Source organism: Sinocyclocheilus grahami, unplaced genomic scaffold (genome assembly GCF_001515645.1).
Source record: "Sinocyclocheilus grahami isolate Dianchi unplaced genomic scaffold, SAMN03320097.WGS_v1.1 scaffold602.1, whole genome shotgun sequence".
Classification (NCBI taxonomy): domain Eukaryota; kingdom Metazoa; phylum Chordata; class Actinopteri; order Cypriniformes; family Cyprinidae; genus Sinocyclocheilus; species Sinocyclocheilus grahami.
Window position 1 is genome coordinate 577,679 of NW_015505781.1, and position 20,031 is coordinate 597,709.

The following is a 20,031-nucleotide window of genomic DNA, read 5'->3' on the forward strand; positions in this document are numbered from 1 at the left end:
CAGTGTAGCTGTGACATCTGTTTGCTGTCGAATACGGAACTGTGAATAATACAAAGAGAGAGCCCTACCCTCCATATTAATTTCTCTGTCATTCAACGTCCTCAGTAACGGAGCTTCGGCTCGCTCGTGTCTCAAGATACGGAGCAGGATGCTGGCCAGCAGGGTGCGGTCCTGTCCACACACGTGAGCCAATGCATAGATCACATGATAGTCTCTCTGCAGGATGAGCTGGGGATGGACAGTGAGAACATGTCAGCAAAAGATACTTTTATCAAAAGGGTAAGTGTTCAAGGCCACACAAATAATAGTTCAAACCAACAATCTCTTCAAGGCCACATTACCTTTTTGTTCAAAGTGTAAAATATGACCATGTGTATGTTTACCTCTTTGAATTCACTGTACTCTTCCTCAGGCATGATCTTCTCCATGGAGTATCGCACTCTTACGCGGAGTGAGCCTGGCTCAATTCCCTTCAGCGGCACATAGGAGCTGAGAGGAAACCACTCATCGATCATCTGGCCCCTCTGCAGCTTGCTCAGCTGGCAACGCATGAACACTGAAACAATACAGAAGAGAAACAGATTAGAGAAGAGCAGAAATCTTGCTTCGCTTCATCTAGTGCCAGCAGAGGGTGCACTTGTGCAAGGAAAAAGAGCATAGGGGAGATTAAAGAAATGTTGCTGCAGAAAATCTAATTGATCTCTATGGAGCACCTTTAAAATACTGTTGATTACCACAAAAAAATAACTCATATAAATTGCTGAAAAAAAAACTTAAATCAAGTTACAGTAACATTTAAAATGCATAGTGCCAGGCCATAAACATAAAAATTATATTCAATAAACTACGAGTAAGGTTTTTTTTGGGGGGTGTGGGGGTGGATAAGAAATTATTACTTCTATTCAGAAAGGATGCATTTCTGTTTCAGATTTCCATTTGAAATAAACAGATTTTCTAAATAAATAGAATTTTCTATTCATCAAAGGATCTCCCAAAACATACATCATGGTTTTACTAAAAAATATTAAGCAATCGTGATCATAAGTAAGGAATAATTGACTCCGGGCCGTTTAATTATTAGAAAAATAATGCACACGTGGCTGTTACACCTCGGGTGTGCATTATTTTTCTAATAATTCAACGGCCCGGAGTCAATTATTCCGCTTATACTACGGTTACCACACCTCAAGACATCGATCAGATGATATATTTAAAGGGATTCGTCCGGTTTTTGTACTTAAATCGCTATTGTGAGTAGGATTATTTCTTCCGCATCTCATCCAGCGCCTCTTTTGCTGGTTCCAAAACGTCATTTTAAAGCTGGTAATGGAGGCTTGAGCCGTTGATAGCATTCTAATGCAGTTATTAATGAAGTTATTAGAAAGAGAGTGAGAGAGACAGAGACACAGAGAAAGAGAAAGAAAGAGAGAGATAGAGCTTGTGTGAATTAGGCTACCTCTGTGCGTCCCTCAACAGTGTTTTGCAGCAGCGTCTGTTATTGCCTCGCTAGTGAGAAATGTCATGTGTAGCCTTTAAGTTGCTACACTATATAGGCTAACTGATAAAATCGTCAGGGCAGCGCTGACAACACCTTTTTGTGCAAACTGCGTGACCATAGTGTGTGTGTGCGAGCACGTATGATTGCAGTAATTCCTGTGTGCTGTAGGTACTGTATGCTAATTTCCGTTATAACAGTAAACTATGCCAAGTGATATGGAACTGTAATGCGGTCAAGAGAGCTGCCTGGAACTACGTTCGCCGTGCATTTCCCTGAAAATAATTGCACACCTCAGAACGTTCGTCAGCCAATCAGATCCAAGCATTCAATGGGCCCCGTAGTATAATTAATAATAATAAATGTCTATTGAGCACTAAATCAGCATTTTAGAATGATTTCTGAAAGATCATGACACTGAAGACTGGAGTAATGGCTGCTGAAAATTCAGCATTCCCATCACAGGAATACACTGCATTTTAAAATATATTCAAATACAAACCAGTTATTTTAAATTAATACCATCTCACAATATTACTGTTTTTACTATTTCAAACAAAGGCTGCCTTGTTGACCATAAGATTCTACTTTCAAATACATTAAAAAATATATATTTCTGACCCCAAACAATTAAACGGTAGTGCACATATAAATAATAAGGATGAATATCGATTAAAAAATCCACTAACAGAAATTGTTAATAACACAACTAAACATTTATCTAAATGTATAGCTTAAATAATACCCTTGACTTTTATAAAAAAATTTATAAAAATGTTTTCTGTGGTAAATGGCACTTTGCCATTTGTCGTCAGACGTTCAGGAATAGGTCAGGATCCAAAATGAAACTTTTGCCACACTTGCTACACATACTGTATGTCTTACTGGATACATTTTTATTTTATTTAGAAGTATGTTTTACTTTTGAGTGGTTAACACCAAGACTTGTTAACTTGTTTGCTTAAAGGGATAGTTCACCCAAAAATGAAAATTTGATGTTTATCTGCTTACCCCCAGGGCATCCAAGATGTAGGTGACTTTGTTTCTTCAGTAGTTTCTTCAACACAAACGACGATTTTTAACTCAAACCGTTGCAGTCTGTCAATCTTATAATGGAAATGAATGGGAATCACAGATTTGAGAGTTTAAAAAAAAAACATACACAAACAAAACCAAATTAAACCCTGCCGCTAGTGAAGATACATGGATTGGCTTCTAAGTGCATTACCGCCACCTATCTCTCAAATGGACCATTGACACTCCTAATTGAGACTGTAGATAGAGTGTCAATAGTCCATTTGAGAGATAGGTGGCGGTAATGCACATAAGTATGCGATCTGCCGTAAAGAAAGAAAAAGAAGAAGACTGCGTCACGTACCGGCTGTTGAGGACACGCTCAGGACAGTTCAGACAGTGCAGTGCATCAGAGGTAAAAAAAAAAAAAAAAACTATATAAATACTGTTAAGTTTCTTGTACAGACTGATCGTTTCGTGTCTTTACACATCAATGTATCATCATGAGCCACAGGGTTTAATTTGGCTTTGTTTGTGTATGTTTTTTTTTTTACTCTCAAAGCCGTGATTTCCATTCACCTCCATTATAAGACTGACAGACTGCAACGGTTTGAGTTAAAAATCTTCGTTTGTGTTCTACTGAAGAAACAAAGTCACCTACATCTTGGATGCCCTGGGGGTAAGCAGATAAACATCAAATTTTCATTTTTGGGTGAACTATCCCTTTAAGTCAGACAATCATTCTTATATCTTATATTTTAAACAATTATTTTTATTTTTTTTCAGTTAAACTAGTCAGTATCTCATTTCATTTTATTCACACAATGCTTGCCGAGTGTTAATTTATGGACCCAGTGTGAGCTATAAATAAATCTAATGCAATAATTATATGGTAATGAACAGGCCATGATACTCACAGATGTCACTTTCTTTGCTCTTCTTGGTCTTGTTGCTTAAGCTTATCTCAAATCTGTTGATGTCGCTCGACAAGTCACTGCGAGAGAGGAATGGTAATCAGAACCTTAATCGAGCATCACTTTCAAAGCCTCTAAACGAGTCTTGAGCATCACAATGAACTCACTCAAAGATGAACTCCTCAGTGAACACAGGGTTCTGTCCCTCTCTAGGATGAGTCTTCGCCACCTGCACACTGTTCAATGAGATGGTGCAATAGGGGTTGGTGAAGTGTTTGATGGGAAGTTTGTGGGCCTCCTCCACATACAGGACTAAACTGCTAACCTAAGGCGAGAGAATGACACGCAAATGTTAGATTTTTCTGTGCTCTGTAATGAATAAGTGATGAGATGTCAGAAGCAGATGACATGCGGAGATCTTTTCCTAAAAATATGCCTGTGGTAATGAAGATGACGATGACAATGTTCTTTTTAGATTTAGCCCCAATTGCATGTCTGGGATCAGGTGCTCTGAAAGTGGTTTTCATCGCCCTGCTCACCAGCATCCAGACAGCTCAGCTGTGGCCCACTCTGACGGCACACTCAGAGTCATCTGAACACCTTAACTCATGATTAAAGCAACAGAAGCTAACATTTAATAAAAACAGTGATACTTCTCTCTTACCTGACGCAAGCGCTTGTTGAATGTGGTCTGCAAGGGTTTCCTAAGGTTATTGCAGAACGTCTGCAGGCATTTCATCCAGTCCTGCGAATGCAGGACACTTGGTTGGTTCAAAGACTCATTTATCATTTTTACACAGGCTTGGTTCAGACATGCAGAAAAACTCAAATTCTGTGGCATCTGGGACTCAAATCTGTTTACTGTGTAGTGCCTTTTTATTTATAATTTGGGGTACATTAAGTATATTAATAAAAAAAAATATACGTTTATGCTTTTATTAAACAAGGATGCATTAAATTGATCAAAAGTGACAATAAGGACTTGTATTCTTCCAGAGAAAAAAAAAAAAAGGATTTCAAATAAATGCTGTTCTTCAGAACATTCTTTTCAACAAATAAGCCTGAGAAATTGTATCAAGCTTTCCACAAAAATATTAAACAGCACAACTGTTTTCAACATTGTTAACAATAAGAATTGTTTCTAGTGCGCCAAATCAGAAAGATCATGTGACACTGAAGACTGAAGTAATGGCTGAAACAATTCAGCTTTGCCATCACAGGAATAAATGACATTTTAAAACATGTTCAAATAGAAAATAATTAATTTTTACTTTTACGAGACTTTTATATTTTTAACGTTTTATATATATATATATATATATGTAGAAGTGATGCAGTACCTGTGCCTGCTCAGGTGTCTCCCCAGCAAAGTAGAAAATGTACTGCTCCTCGCTAAAGTGCTGAACCACAATCTGGAAACAGTTTGGCCTGGACATAAAAATAGCATCAACATAAAATATGTACATCAATATTGCTGCTTTGTTAACTGGCCCCAAACACTGTGGACACTTAAGCTATACTTGAAAATGTTTTGCAAGTGACTTTTGCAAGCATTACAATTGCATACCTGCCAAACAGACTGTCGTGGACTCCGTACACAGAGCACACGCTCAGATCGATTAGTCCTTTGGGTTTGGTTGCTCGCTTCTCACTCTCAAAATAAATTAGCTGAGCATCGTTGCCCTCCAGGATGAAGTACAAATGCTTCCAGCGCTTACCCTTACCTGTGGAAGCACAAGTGAAAAGGTAAGCAAGATGCTTCGGACTCACATTCATTTTACTTGAACAGTTTAAAAAATGTATTTTAAGGGAGCCAAACCATGGGAGAACACCTGGTTTATTTATGTCATGAATTTCAAAGACAAGTATGTTAATTCTTGCCCAAGGAGCCTATATAATAAAGATTTTACAACACCCTCAAACCAGCTGAATACTAAACAACAGCTAAATGCCAACAAGAAAATGCATCAGAATTAGGGCTGGGTATTGACTCCGACTTCACAAATCTGTTTGATTCACAAGCTCTTAATTTCATTTCAATTTCGTTAATATATGAATTCATTTTGATATTTATCATGTACAGTACATGTCGTTTTTTTTGTAAAGAAAAAGTCCCTCTTAGTTAAAGCGGTAAACTACACAGGAACCTTGTCAGTAGGCACAATACTTTATTAAACATTAAAATAAATAACAATCTATTAAATTAAATTGATATTTGTTTTTAAATATAAGTAACAATTAAAACCGAGCTTTATACAAACATTTAAACTGCACATAAGTTTTATATCAACTTTTTAATGGTATAATTATGTTTCTACAATCTACATGTAAACTGTGGCTGTCATGAAAACTTATTTTTATGACAGACTTATTGAACATACACTAAATAGTAAGCACATCACTAACAGGTTAAGCAAATTATAATGAATATGCAACACAGTGCGTATGTTTAGCAAAACGCTCCTCTCTAGAGTTATTTTTTCCAGCTAACTATCAAGTTTATGGACACTGAATGGCTTTCCTGAGGTAAGTTTAACTGTTTTATTGACATCTTTCCGTGGTTGATACACTGACTGAGGGATTGCACGAGACATGATATTTCAGATAGTTGTACTGTATCTTTTAACTAGGGCTGCACGATATATCGAAATATCGCAATATGCATATCGCAACGGCGTGCGATTTTATTATTATTTTAATAATAGGCTACTTAAATCAAAACGTTGCAAAAGGTCAAAGTTTTAGTTCGACGCACATAGCAGAGAATTGCTTGACGTTAAAACGAGTTATTAAGTGCAGTAAGTTGCAGAAAACAACTTTGCCGTCTCGTCTTGCTGTCTGACACACACCTGAAGCGTGCGCACAAGCAGCATCTCGCACAGCGTATCTTCAGTTCTGCCGCACACAGAGAGACGCGTTTCAGACCGAGTTGATTCGTCTTTCGCATCTCCTCCTTATGTTTGAACAGACACATACACACAGAATTATGTCAATAGTACCCGTCTCGACGATCATTCTCATAAACGCAGTCGGTTATGTTTTAAATGAATGTAAACCGCTGAGAAAGAAATCGGATGTGTATCATTACACTGGATACGTGCAGTCGGATTTAAAGGGACAGCAGCCTATAAATACGTGCTGCTGATTTTGTCACTAATGTTAACCCTTTCGCACGTGAGTTTAAAATATTCTAGCTGAGCCCCCAGCGTGAGTTTTTTTTACAACAAAACAGCTTTTTTAACAAAGATTAATCTAAATTTAATTAATACAGCGAACACTATGCAGTGTTATTTTACACTTAATTATTACATTTCTGTACCTGAATACTACTGTTTATTTTATCTATGCTTGTAAATTGTGTATTTCTTTTTTTTCTCTTTTTCTTTCTTTTTTTTTTACTGACTGTTCACTTGCCTTTAATCATGTCTGAACTTTCTCAGACTATAGTTTTTGCTGTGGTATATGAAGAAGTACTTAAAGTGTGTGGAAAGCAAGTTACAATGATATAAAATTAGTGTCATTAATTTTTTTATTTGTATGTTCACATTGATGTTAAATTACATTTTCTGATTTGTGACATTACTTTTTATGTAATGCTAAAACATTGCTGGTCACTTTCAGAAGCTATAGTGATTCTTTATTTTCCAAGAAAGAATGTGAAACAAACTGGTTATATAATTTAAATAGATTTTACACACTAAGCAATATCGTATCACATATCGAATATTGCATTTTTTAACAAGGTATCGCAGATCACATTTTTCTTCAATATCGCACAGCCCTCCTTTTAACATAACATGTTAATTTGTATGTATTTTATGCTATAACTAGTAGTAAAACAGAGATAATCAGTTAATGTGTACTGCGCACTACTACTTGGACCGAGGAGGCTACAGCAATCTGTTTCGCCAAGGTAAAGAGTGCCAAAATTACATTAATTGAATGAATTTCCTGATGAAATTGGCAGAATCTGAAAGCTGAGACTTTGTTTTATATCAGAAGTAGCAAAGCACAAAGCTTATTGCAATTGTTGGATGACAGGTATGCCACAATTAATGCTTGGTTAAGTTCTGTTCACGCATCAACTGAAAACAGCAAGAGACTAGATTGAACTTGGGATATAAGAATTAATCAAAACTTATAATTGATTAAAACCCAGCCCTAATCAGAACAAAGAAATTAATTTTATAATGCACAACACCGAGGTAGATATACTACATATCGACTACAAAGCCTTAACTAACAGATCTCATTACTTGCAGAACACTTCATTTATTTATATCATCAATTTTTAAGAGAAAATCTAATTTGAGCCTGTATAATGTAGCCAGGATTTGAGGTATAATGATTTTAGCCCACATTAAACCACCTGAATATTAAATACAAACAACTGAATGCTAACCAGACAAGATGTCAGAACTAATTCAGATTCATAGCCTTTGATCAATGAGCACACCCCACAGAGCGCCAAATCTCTTATTAAGCAAAGCCACTGTCATTGAACTGGACAGCTCTCTCTGTGTTCAGGTAAACGCTTTGCTTTTTGTTCTGCGTAGCTGATCCTGAGCTGTCTGTGAAGAGTCTTCCTGTGCGTTTCACAGGTGATCAAAGACAGTCAAGGTTTGACAAAACCACACTCACATGGGGCTTATGTGCTACAAATTACCCACATCCTCTCGTCCCACTGAGAATGACTGAGCACTGAATGCAAATGTTACGTGTATGTGTCAAACAGCCTTATGTGCTGATAATCAGTCAAATGTCAATGGAAGCAGTTGGATGCATACAAAGTAGCCTGTGGTACCTTTGTTGAATAGAAGATATCCTTTCTTGACAATGTTTTTGTAGAAAGCATCTTTTGTTTTCCGTCGAATAGTGTTATAGATTTCTCTGCCGTCAACCAAGTCGGAGAGGACTTGCTCTTTTTGCTAAACGGTAAAAAGGACACCGTATTATGCTTATTATTGAGATGTTCTTCAGCGATATCTGAGCTTATTGGAATGACCTTTCACTTACCTGGATTGAGACGGGATCTTTCAGAGTGTAGCCCTCCACGATCTGCTCTTTTCGGTAACGTTCGATAATATCGTCAACACTGCCAGGAAAAGCTTGGTTTAATTAGAGACCAGCTGAATGTAAAGCCATGTGGTTTATTACTATGTGCAAAATTACATAGTGTTACATTTTAATTAAATCAGCTCTGCGGCATAATATATGGGACAGGGTTTAATCTCTAAAATGCTGCGTTCTGCATCAGGAAGCAAAAATATTTGGACAGGCAGACTTTTGGAGTATTTGACTGAAATCAGTTTAGTCATTTGTAGTGTGAACAAAAATGGTGTTTGCAGGCAAATGAATGAAATTAAGATTTGTGCATATATAAATTATTCACCTCTGTATGTAATAATCAAAAGCTTCAGTGTTCATTTGTATACAGTTGTGAAGCAAATGTGGAGTCATCTGAAATCTTCACAACCAAATCAGTGATAACATAATTGTAAAAAACAAATAGCATAATCATTATTTATCCATCACTGTGCAATATGCAAACACTGCTTAGCACTACATAGCAGATAAAGTTATTAATACTATTCTGATTATGAAATCCAATATGGTGCCATTATATGATTACATAGAGTTTCTCTGCTCACTGTTTTGCGTGTTCTTGTTATGTTTTTGGTTAGTTATTGCTGATATGTATGTTTATTATGTGCACAACTGCACATGTTATGTTATTGTTGTTGGAGAGCTCACCAGGAAAATGTCCAGACAACTATGTTGTTATGGCAATAAAGTACTGTATTTTATTTAGGGCTGTCAGTCGATTAACATTTTTAATCTAATGAATTACAGGGTGCTGCAATTAATTAATCGCAAACTAAATTTGGCTGTGAAAATACCCCCAAAATATCATTTAAAGCTATTATTGTGTTCAATGTTTAGGCTACAATGGCTTAACAAAGTATGGAACAAGATGATAATTTGAGAAACATCTCAGCATTTTCCACTGGTCACTGGTAACCAAAAACAGCTTTGTTATAAACAATCTTCAAAATACCTTCTTTATGTTGTGCAAAATAAAGTAAGTCAATCAGGTCTGAAACAACATGAGGGAGAATAAATGATGACAGAATTATTATTTATTTATTTTTGGTGAACTATCCCTTTAATGTTTTTTTTTTTTTAAATAAATGACATGATACTCTAAAGAAGAAGCTAAAACTACCAGCAGGTGGCGGTAAATGTCTTTATGAGCCGATTCGTTCAAACGGCTGATTCATTCAGGAATGAAGTAAACGGTTCACTTTATGAATAGGCTATTGATTCATTAGTTCACACGATTCGTTCAATACAAGGATTCATTCAGAAAGTGTTGCGCGGAGATGCACAACAGTGGCTTTATAGGTAATATTTTTGTTGGCAAAATGGAACAAAAACAGACAATATTGTGTTTAAAATATAACAACATTAACTTCTTATTTACTGAACTGTTGTATAAAATCACATTTGCACTCGTGTTCAATCGTGACAAAAACAGCACTCGTGTTATATTGCTCTCGCTTCTCGTGTGATATCACTTACCATACAGGATATAAATATGAGACAAAAACTCATACGGGGCTTTTGTTTTTTGCCCCAATATCTTGAATTCTAGTGCATAATTGTATTTATGGAGTTGTTGCCCTGCATCATGCTTGTCAACAGTCAACTGTATGAAATGTAAGATGATGTACAGGTTTGGGGGCGGGGCCAGTGCGTTAACTGCGTTAAAATACTTTAATCGCGTTATTTTTTCATAACTAATTAATTAACGCGTTAAACTGACAGCCCTAATTTTATTATATGATGGGAAGGCAAATAGGTGTTTCAGAGGAGGATATGAGGTACGAGGGTCCATTTTCAGCCAGACCCCACATGATGCTTTTAGGTATTGACAAGACATGTGTCTGCTGTCCTACCTGTTATAATATCGCCCTCCCATCATGTACTGGTTGTTGGGAGTGGGGCTAATCTTGAACCTTTGGATGTTCTCATTGGTACGAAAGAAGAGGGAGTAGTCTCCTGGTGTGTTGTCCGACGGCCTGACCAGAAAGCTGCAGACCTGACCAACTGGACAGAGGAGAAGCAGCATATTAGAAGTGCTTTTAAATAGATTTAAATGGCAGTTATGAAAATAATGACAGCCTCTGTTGTACTCTATTATAATCCAGTTATCTTTAATGAAATTCCCATCTTAGGTTTGCAAAAAAAAAAAAAACAAGTATTCAAAGTTTGTGCAGCCAAAAATGACAAATGATGCATATAATGCCATATAATGAAGCCTTTAATGCCTTCATAAACCAAAAGTGCTTAATACATGCACACTTTTATGATTTAAAGAAGTAGTTAAGTCAAAATGAGAATTAAGTCATTATTTAGTCTGTTCCTCCCACAAATCTATCTATGACATGAGGGAGTAAATACACTGATAGACAGATAATTATTTTGGCTAATAACAGATAAAAGACTAATGTATGATGATGAATGGATAGTCACTTTGACATTTGCTAAAGATTAACTTTAATTAAAATTAAAGATTAACTTTGAGTGAGTGTTAGATGATGGCAAAGGTCATCTAAATATAGGGGAAATAAGTACGTACAATTAAATATCTAATATCAACTGACACTGTTTTTTTTTTTTAAATAAATTGAATATTGATAATTATAGAAGCCTGTTTCTGTCACAGAATAAAACAGAATTTAAAAAGGTAATTGCCAATTTCTCTTATAATTCAGACTTTTTTCTCACAATTTTCTCACAACAGTTTATATTGCACAACTTTGAGTTTACATTGAGGAATAAACTCATTTAAATTTGCAATTGCAAGAAATAAAATCAGAATTGTGAAATAAAAATCACAATTTCCTTTTTCAGTGCTGGAAACAAAAAAAAAGTGTGTGTGTGTCCGAATTGTGAGAAGTAAATACAATTTATTTATTTTTTAAAGTAAAATAAAGTGTCAATTTTCTTTTGAAAATTTTTATTTATGCATTTTTTTATTCCATTGTGGAAACAGGGATTCATAAATAATCATTATTTTCAATTAGAAGAGAACTATTACATTAATGATGTCAACATGTCTTTGTAAAATGTATTGCTGTGGTTGTAGCACATCACCTGATATCATAGTCAGGGTTTTTTATTATGTTCTTTACACAAACATGTAACAGCCATTGGTTTGTCACACTCATGTACCTGTCATTAGCAGGTTGTATGCCTCCTGTTTGCTGATCTTCCTGTGGTACCAGCTATGAAGATAGAAAAAGAAAAACAAGAGGAAACAGGAAATGAGACATAAGCAAGCAGGGCAGAGAGGACAGCACCCCAGGCCCTGTGAGTCAAGTCTGAGTCAGAGCAGCCTACTACGGTCACAGCACAAGGGATCAACCCACCTCTACCAAAGCTGCTCTCTGATCAGATCAACAGCCTGCGGCTCAAACACTCATATTCATACACATAAGTGCAGCATTTCTCCCTGATTCTGACAGATGTTTCTTCTGCTATGGAGCAATGAACTAACTAAAACTAACGAGGCAGAAGAGATATGCATGCAAAACTAAACAAAGATATACTGTCTTATACTATATATACTTACATTTTTCCCTCATGGGGATCCTCTTCTCGTCCCTGAAAATACATTCAAATCAATCTTTGAATTAATGTGCAAATCCAAAGGATGTTTACTGAAATATTTTGTAAGGCGCTTTCAAAGGACAGAAGCTCAAAGACACTTACCACCTCCTCCACAAGATCATCCACGATAAGGCCCTGTTCTTCTGTCCGAACATTGGTAACCCACATCCAACCATCATCCAGTTCATTGTGAACGATAAAAATGTCTCCTTTGAGAAAACTTGAGAAAGACAATAAAGCATACAATTATATGAAAGAGAAAAATAAACTATGGAATGAAATGACAACACAAATGTAATGGAGTAAGTTTTAAAAGATGATGGGAAATAATTTTAGATTATAAAAAGTTATCCTATCCTGTTATTTTTCAGATGTTTTTTTTTTTGACAATCAGCTGTTGCATTTTGAATGTAAAAGTAACTATACTTTTGAAATGTTCATTAATGAAGGTACTAGATGGTCCCAGTAAGAGGTAACACTTTATGATATTTTTATTTTTATTTATTTAGTCATTTAGCAGACGATACCACAGAGGAAGATCATTCTTCTACTCAGCTACTCAGGTGAATCATCTCAATCCTGGTCCGTCACATTTTGAATGTCTTCTCTATTTCACACACCTGACTACTATCAGCAGCTCATTACAGGAGCTCAAAAACTTGTCCTGCATCCAAATATGCCAGCTTCCCTTCTACACAGTAACATCCTTAAATTGTAGGCAATAATAACTGGATGACCTACTGCTTTCTCCCAACATTCTATAGTCATAAGGACACTTTAATATTGCATGAGGCCACAGGAAAGCTGTCTTATTCATAAATGGTGGGGAAACAGCAACACGACTGACATTGTAGGTCACATTATAATGTCAATATTGTGGATGTAGAATGACCAAACTTTATTCATACTACACACATGAATACTTGAGTAGGTGCAATGAGTTCAGCATGAAATGGATTGAGTGGCAATACTGAATTTAAAGCCAGAATTAGTTTGAATTAGGGCTGCACGATAATGGTTAAACTGATAATGACAATTATTTTGGTAAAAAATTATAATTATATAATTATTCAGTATCGTTCTCATTTGAGAAATTAATTTTTACATTTTATCAGAATTACGTCCGCACAAATAAAAAGAGCATCAACTCATATGCAGGGTTTATTTTACCCCATCTAATTTCTTGATTTATTATACTGATCATAAACATTAAGACACTCTCTACATTATGAAAACTTGTAAACGTTTAAAAAATAAAAAAAAAATAAATAAATAAAAAAAGCTAAAACAGTGAAATTCTTAATATTAATTCCAATAATTACAAACAGCGCTAATGTTTTTTCTAATAAAACAACAAAAAGGGTAACACTTTAGTATAGGGAACAATTCTCACTATTAACTAGTGGCTTATTAGCATGCCTATTATTAACATATTGGCTGTTAATTATTACTTATAAAGCACATATTCTGCATGACCACATTCAATATCTCTAATTCTACCCAACACCTAAACTTAACAACTACCTTACTATTAATAAGCAGCAAATTAGTAGTGTATTGAGGCAAAAGTCATAGTTAATGGTTTGTTAATGGCGAGAATTGGACCTTAAAATAAATTAAAGACTTTGCATGGTAGCACAGAGATTGCGTAAATTTATTCAGCAACCACAATTGGAAACAACATAGTTGAGATTTACATTTGGATTTATTACAGTTCGTCACTGAGACAGTTGGCTCACAGGTTTAGTAGCAGCAAATAGCACAAGTTGCCTCATGAAGGGAAAAAAAAACTAACTGTATGATTATTTCATTTGAACAGAAAATCACAATTCTCAATTCACACATGAATGCCAGGTTGGGAACATTAAGTAAAAAAGCAGGCAGTAAATGTATTCATTTAAGAGAAAAGCTCTGATTGAAGGATTTAAACTCTTCACATCTCACAACCCCAAGCATGAAAGCCAGTCAGTGCACGATATTGATCACAGAAGTTTTCTCAGGATAAATAGTCAAAGAGCCTACTGCAGACACTTGCGTGCAATTATTCAGAAGCTAGGGCTGGGTATCGTTCAAAAATTTTCGATACGAATACCTTGACTTCGATACCGGTTCCTGAACGATACTTTTTTCGATACCAATTGTATGAAATCAATGTTAACAAGATTACATAATCTAAAAAAAAAAAAACTGAGCCACTGCACAAAGGAACAAAATGTAACCAATAAATCAGTGCAAATAGTTTTAATAAAGCTCAAATAGTCTTCAGTTTACATATCCGTTAGGCTACATTTACACTAGTGCGTTTGTTTTACAACGCATAGCACAGACAGAATCATGATTTCTATTTATTTTCCACTGATTTACTGATGAGCATTAGCAGCTTCCAGCGCTGTCTGCCTGTGTTCTATCTTCCATGATCGCTGCTCTGACTCAGAGTCAGAGGTAATAACATATTTAATTTCAGCAACATTACATGGCCAAAACACACATTAGACAGCAATCGGAAGTTATTACAAACACTCGATGGTGAGTTTTGAGTAAAAGCGGAATAGAAATCTTATTTATTGTCTTATGTAGCATGATGCTACAGTTTGCATCAATGGTCACATTACACGCGCTTTCGGTCGTGTAGTATGAACGGACATCTGCATATGAGCGGAACTCCAAGCAGCTCCCGCACTACTCTCCATTGGAAATGAATGACTGAATGACCGGTCTGTCGCTTGTCATTTGTCGGAGATAGTGGAAAGCCGGCTTGAAACGCAGTGGAAACGCCAGTATGACGAGGATCGTTTTCATTTTAAAACAAACGCACCAGTGTGGGGCTGGGACGCATTCGCACTACAGCCTCATGTGTGCGCCACATCTCTGAGTGTAACTGGTAAAAATTAGTAGGTGTGTTCGACTTGATGAGGACTGACTGTGCAGACCGATCGGTGTATTACAGTACCACGAGAGCTAAAGAGAGCAGACTGCTCTGTGTGCTTTTGAATCGCTCTCGCGGATGTCAAACACTGATCGATCTGCGCCGCACTTCTTCTAGTCGAGCACACCGGCTAGTGCTGCAGGGTTATTGGTTCACTGACGCTGAAGAGATTAACCCCTTAGGTATCGAAATTTGGTACCGAACGACGAGACGTTTTTCGATACGCGATGGTATCGATCTCGATACCCAGCCCTATCAGAAGCAGAAATCAAGATAATGATTAAATCGATTGATCGTGCAGCCCTGTTTCAAACGTTTACATTGATTTCAATTTCACTCCTTCAAACATGCAGAACACAGTCTGGATCCTGAAATGTGATACTGGATGAGGTTTAAGAAAGTTTTTTTTTACCTGATCTCATCAGTTTCTGGCACTTTGGTGTATGGAAGTATGGCCCTCACTCGTCGCCTGTCCTCTACTGGCTGGAAGGAGAATGAAAGGTTATAGCAACACCACAAGAGATCATGACACATATTACCACTGTGATGATCAGCACTGCAAAATCAACAAAACACAATCCTGCTTCTGGATGCACAACCTCAGATATAGCAACGGATACGAGGAGCACATGGATGCGTTATCATTCATAATGTCAGAAGATCTCATCGTACCTCTGGGGGAGCCACTGGAGATGACAGTTTTTCACCTTTCAGTAGGCAAGACACATAGCTGTAGTAACCAATGAGGTCTGACAGGGACGAGAAGCGTCGTCCACCGATGTAGTAATCTCCACACATCGCAATGATCCTGAACACGCACAACAAAGCAGAAATTGTTTTGCCTTTCTGCATTAAAATTACAATGCCCGAATGAATTAGACTTACATTTACTGCAATAAAGTATTTAGGCCTACTTAAGTGAGTCTTTCCATATAAAAATACAACACGAGCACAAAAGCATTTGTAGTGTGGCTGTAAAACTCAAGTTGTGAATGTTTATTCAACTGCAACAAGACAATGTGACACTCTAAAAGCATTTGCCACAGAAAATGAAATGAATATTAAAGAAAGACTTACCGCATTTTTCTTTATAAATCAGTCATTGAGCTACACAAGTTTGTTCATTATTGATGGAAAAATGGCTTGAAATGTAACCTTTGCTATAAATGCCTTGAGTATACAGTGTTTAAATGTGATCTATATTTTACTTCTGCTTTAGCTTCTGTACTTATCTAGCTTATACTTGAAACTTGATATTGAGCACTGCAAAAATTATTTGCTTGCAATGTTCCTCATTTGTAATTCGATTAAATTCAAGTGTCTGCTTAATGTTTAAACATACAATACTGTTTAAAAGTTTGGGGCATCAATATTTTTTGTAAGAAATTAATACATTTAATCAGCAAGGATGTATTAAATGAATAAAAGGGACAAAAAAGATAATTTTTGAACAACAAACCAGCATATCAGAATGATTTTTGAAGCATCATGTAAGACTGGAATAATGGCTGGAAAATTTATCTTTGCCATAAAAAAAAAAAAGACATTATAGACAGAGAGCGAGAGGAAATATATATATAGAAAAGTTATTTTAAATTGCAGTGCTGTCTTAATTTATATCTTTGTTCATGAATCCATTAAATTTCATATCTTGCTTTATGTCAGTGTGGTGTGGCTTATGATGTTGATATGTTTCCTATCTTGCACTGTACATGTGCAATGAAAAAAATGTTACAGTAAAGACATTAATAATGTTAATTAATAAATGTTAACAAATGTATTATTAATAAATATCTTAATAAATATTTCCATTTTAAATAATTTCAAATAATTCACATTTCTAGTTTCCATTTCATAATTACATTTCAATCAATGTTTCCTGATCAGTAATAAGCATGATTTCTAAAGGATCACGTGACACTGAAAGCTGGAGTAATGAAGCTTTAGCATGACAGGAAAAATAAAACATTCAAATAGAAAGCAGTTCTTTTAAATGGTAGATTTACTGTCTTTACTGTAGTTTGGATCAAATAAATAATATGATTAAAAAATACCATTATACCATTAAAAAAATATTTAAAAAGCATGTTTTTAGCCCTTATAACAGCCCATATTAGCACATATATAATTTGAAAATGTCATCGAACGCCACTTGACATACATGACCTTTTATTGGACTGGACTTGAAATATCATTATCATTAGTTTTCCAAAGAGCAAAAAAATTGAAGATGTAAATTAAATTTATGAGTGTTAAATAAAAGAAATTTGCCGTTCAAACCAACTCCAGTCAATCAGTAAACAAGCATCATTCATGTTAATTTTTCCAAACAAGAACAAGAAAAAGCATATATTGCATCTGAATGCTAAGCTATTGTTTTCAAGGAAGTTCGGCAGCTGTGAAAAGTTGTAAAGTGAAGGTAAACAGGTGGGACAATAAATTGGATAAAGATCAGTCAAAAGATGCATTAAGACTCGCAGTGCAACCGTAGCATTAGTCTCTACAATATTCTGGCCAATAGAAAGAAATATGAATGTACAGTATTGGGGATCTGTGAGCTTCAGCGAAACATTATGATCCAGAAAGCACAGCTCACCTGAAGTGATTGACCACATTGGTCACGCTGAGAAAGGACAGTACGAAGGAGCCAGGCCGGCGGTCGCTTTCCCTGATGAGGTAGCTGCCCGGTGTCCTAGCCTGACGCAATCGCTCTTCTGCAATGGTTCTGTCCAACATTCCATGGTACCATCTGAAAGAAAGCAAGCACAGATGACGGAAGTTAGTCAGCAGTAAATCAGATTTGAGTGTCTTCCTCTATTAATTTGGCCCATCAGCATTGATTTAATGCAGCCCTGAATGTTGGAAAATGCTGAAGCAGGTTTTTTTAAAAGGATCTTTTTGGCATGCTGACATAATCAATCCTATATTTAGTACATTTTATACCAAATCACTTTCCAGATTTTGTGAAAAAGCTTTGCTGAAAATGCTGTAACTCTGTAAAAAGAGGCTTGCAGAGATTGCATTTGATTTTTAGAAAAAAGAATGTAAGCTGCCATCTCACTCAGAGATATGACAGGGCTCCCCGCTGCAATATTTCTCTCCACAAAAACTCATGCGGAAATAGCCAAAGTGAAATCTTGCTCTAAAAAAGGTGCCTCAGCACAGCGAGAAAATTTTAAAAGCTTTTACTGCAGAGCCTCAGTCATCAAAAACATGGGGCTCTCTAAATTAAACAGCAGCTTTTCTAACACTTGTTAATTTTTCTGTGATTTTAGATCCCTGTAGAAAAAGAAAATAAATAAGAAAACAACACTCGTCTGATTGTTTTGCAACAGGGGGTCAACTCAAGACAGAGAGTAAAGAAAGAACTGACATCTATAAAGCTACAAAAATCCAATTAACCATTGTGACTTAACAGATTGAGAATCCACATAAACCCACTGTAGCTCCATTATAACTATGTAAACGTAAAGCAGAAAACAGTGGTGTCACCACTTGCACACGAATGAAAGATCACTGGCATGTGAGCGTTAAAGGCACAATATGTAAGATTTTTTAATTAAAATATCCAAAAACCACTAGAACAGTGTTATATATTTTGCTGACTTGAGTACTTACATTATCCCAAATGTTTCGAAGAATGTTTAAATCCAGAGAAATAAGCAATTTTAAGTAGTGACATGGACCAGGTCCATAGTGTCGCCTGCCAATGACGTCATACACTAGGGGTGCTCCGATTTATCGGCTACCGATCACTATCGGCCGATAATCGCTTTGGGATGTTTGATCGGCGGTCTCTAAAAAGGCAGATCTCAAGCTGATGATGCTGCCGTGAGAGGTTTGGCACGACATACAGCAGCACCGTCTCAGTCTCTGTCCGGCGTGGGTGAAATAATTATGATGCTGAAGGTGAGGTACTCATATTTCTTCATTAAATAACTTATAAAGTAGTTTGAAAACCTTGTATGAGATGTAATTTCACAAACAGTGTGATTGAATCACCGCTCGCGCGCGCGCTCTCTCTCTCTCAAAATACGCACATGGCTTCAAATCACTACATCGCGCCTGTCCATAAGCGAGCTACACGCTGCACAGTTGACACAGGAATTGTCAGTTGCACAATCGAAGCAGTGTCACATTGTCACTAAAGTTTATAAATTGCATTACTTTTTAATTCTTGCCAGTGTTTAACCATTCAGCACTCGCACGCTCTCCTGGAGACTGTGCGCTCATGTACACTCGCAGCGCACACACATAACGCCAGGTTCACATTACTCCGTTTGCAGTGCATATGTGGTGCGTATTTTTTCCACGCTCATGTTAACGGATTAAAGCGTTCACTGCACACGGTTGCGGTCCAGCAGTGCGTTCCAGGAGCGGTGCGTCTGCAGCAGTGCAGAGATCGTTTCCGCACTGAGTCTATTGCTGCGCTGCAAGCGCTGAATTAAAGTACAGCGCATTGTTTGCAGTAAATATAAACATGGATTGACACAAAAATTTTGTAATTACACCATAAATGCATATCATAAAAGTCTACTGTGTTTCACAGTCAACACATGGCTTTTTGGCTAGGTTTAAAGTGAAAGAGCACTTTTAGATAAACAGGGCAATAATAGATGGCACTCCTGGAGGTAGGAAAACAAAGTTCTTTATGAACCGCAGGATTGCTTGTAATAAAGATTTAAATGCAAAAGGAAAGGCAGTAGAGCTAAATGTTTCTGTCAATGGTAAGTTTGTGATAAGGTAAGAAAAGTAGTTTAAATGTTTTGCCACTTGCTTGAGCAACGTAATCTATAAATCTAGAAGTAAATGCAAAAGTAAAAAGCATTGAATAATGTGTTGCTTATATTTATTGTGTTTAAACATGTCTGTGAAAGATTGTATTACTGTACTGTGTAAAAAAAGAATGGCAATGCTGAAAAAGCATTTTCAGTGACAATGTTTGGATTTGAAATCAAAATAATGGATAAATGTTATGTTTGTGGTAAACAGCCACGGATCAGTAG

General features: G+C 36.3%; 1 protein-coding gene across 1 annotated transcript in view; it reads right to left on the bottom strand.

Moving 5' to 3' along the window:
• rasa1a (RAS p21 protein activator (GTPase activating protein) 1a) overlaps nucleotides 1-20,031 on the bottom strand; it is a 63,805-nt gene that overhangs the window by 10,891 nt on the left and 32,883 nt on the right. Inside the window, exons 2-17 of the mRNA XM_016240857.1 lie at nucleotides 17,622-17,774; nucleotides 15,698-15,833; nucleotides 15,438-15,508; nucleotides 12,202-12,319; nucleotides 12,062-12,093; nucleotides 11,662-11,714; nucleotides 10,383-10,533; nucleotides 8,440-8,518; nucleotides 8,228-8,351; nucleotides 4,991-5,147; nucleotides 4,764-4,851; nucleotides 4,088-4,168; nucleotides 3,591-3,748; nucleotides 3,427-3,503; nucleotides 384-556; nucleotides 69-228 (exon numbers count right to left, since the gene is read on the bottom strand). Coding sequence (XP_016096343.1) covers nucleotides 69-228; nucleotides 384-556; nucleotides 3,427-3,503; nucleotides 3,591-3,748; nucleotides 4,088-4,168; nucleotides 4,764-4,851; nucleotides 4,991-5,147; nucleotides 8,228-8,351; nucleotides 8,440-8,518; nucleotides 10,383-10,533; nucleotides 11,662-11,714; nucleotides 12,062-12,093; nucleotides 12,202-12,319; nucleotides 15,438-15,508; nucleotides 15,698-15,833; nucleotides 17,622-17,774 — 1,811 coding nt within the window. The remainder of the gene's footprint in view (nucleotides 1-68; nucleotides 229-383; nucleotides 557-3,426; nucleotides 3,504-3,590; nucleotides 3,749-4,087; nucleotides 4,169-4,763; nucleotides 4,852-4,990; nucleotides 5,148-8,227; nucleotides 8,352-8,439; nucleotides 8,519-10,382; nucleotides 10,534-11,661; nucleotides 11,715-12,061; nucleotides 12,094-12,201; nucleotides 12,320-15,437; nucleotides 15,509-15,697; nucleotides 15,834-17,621; nucleotides 17,775-20,031) is intronic.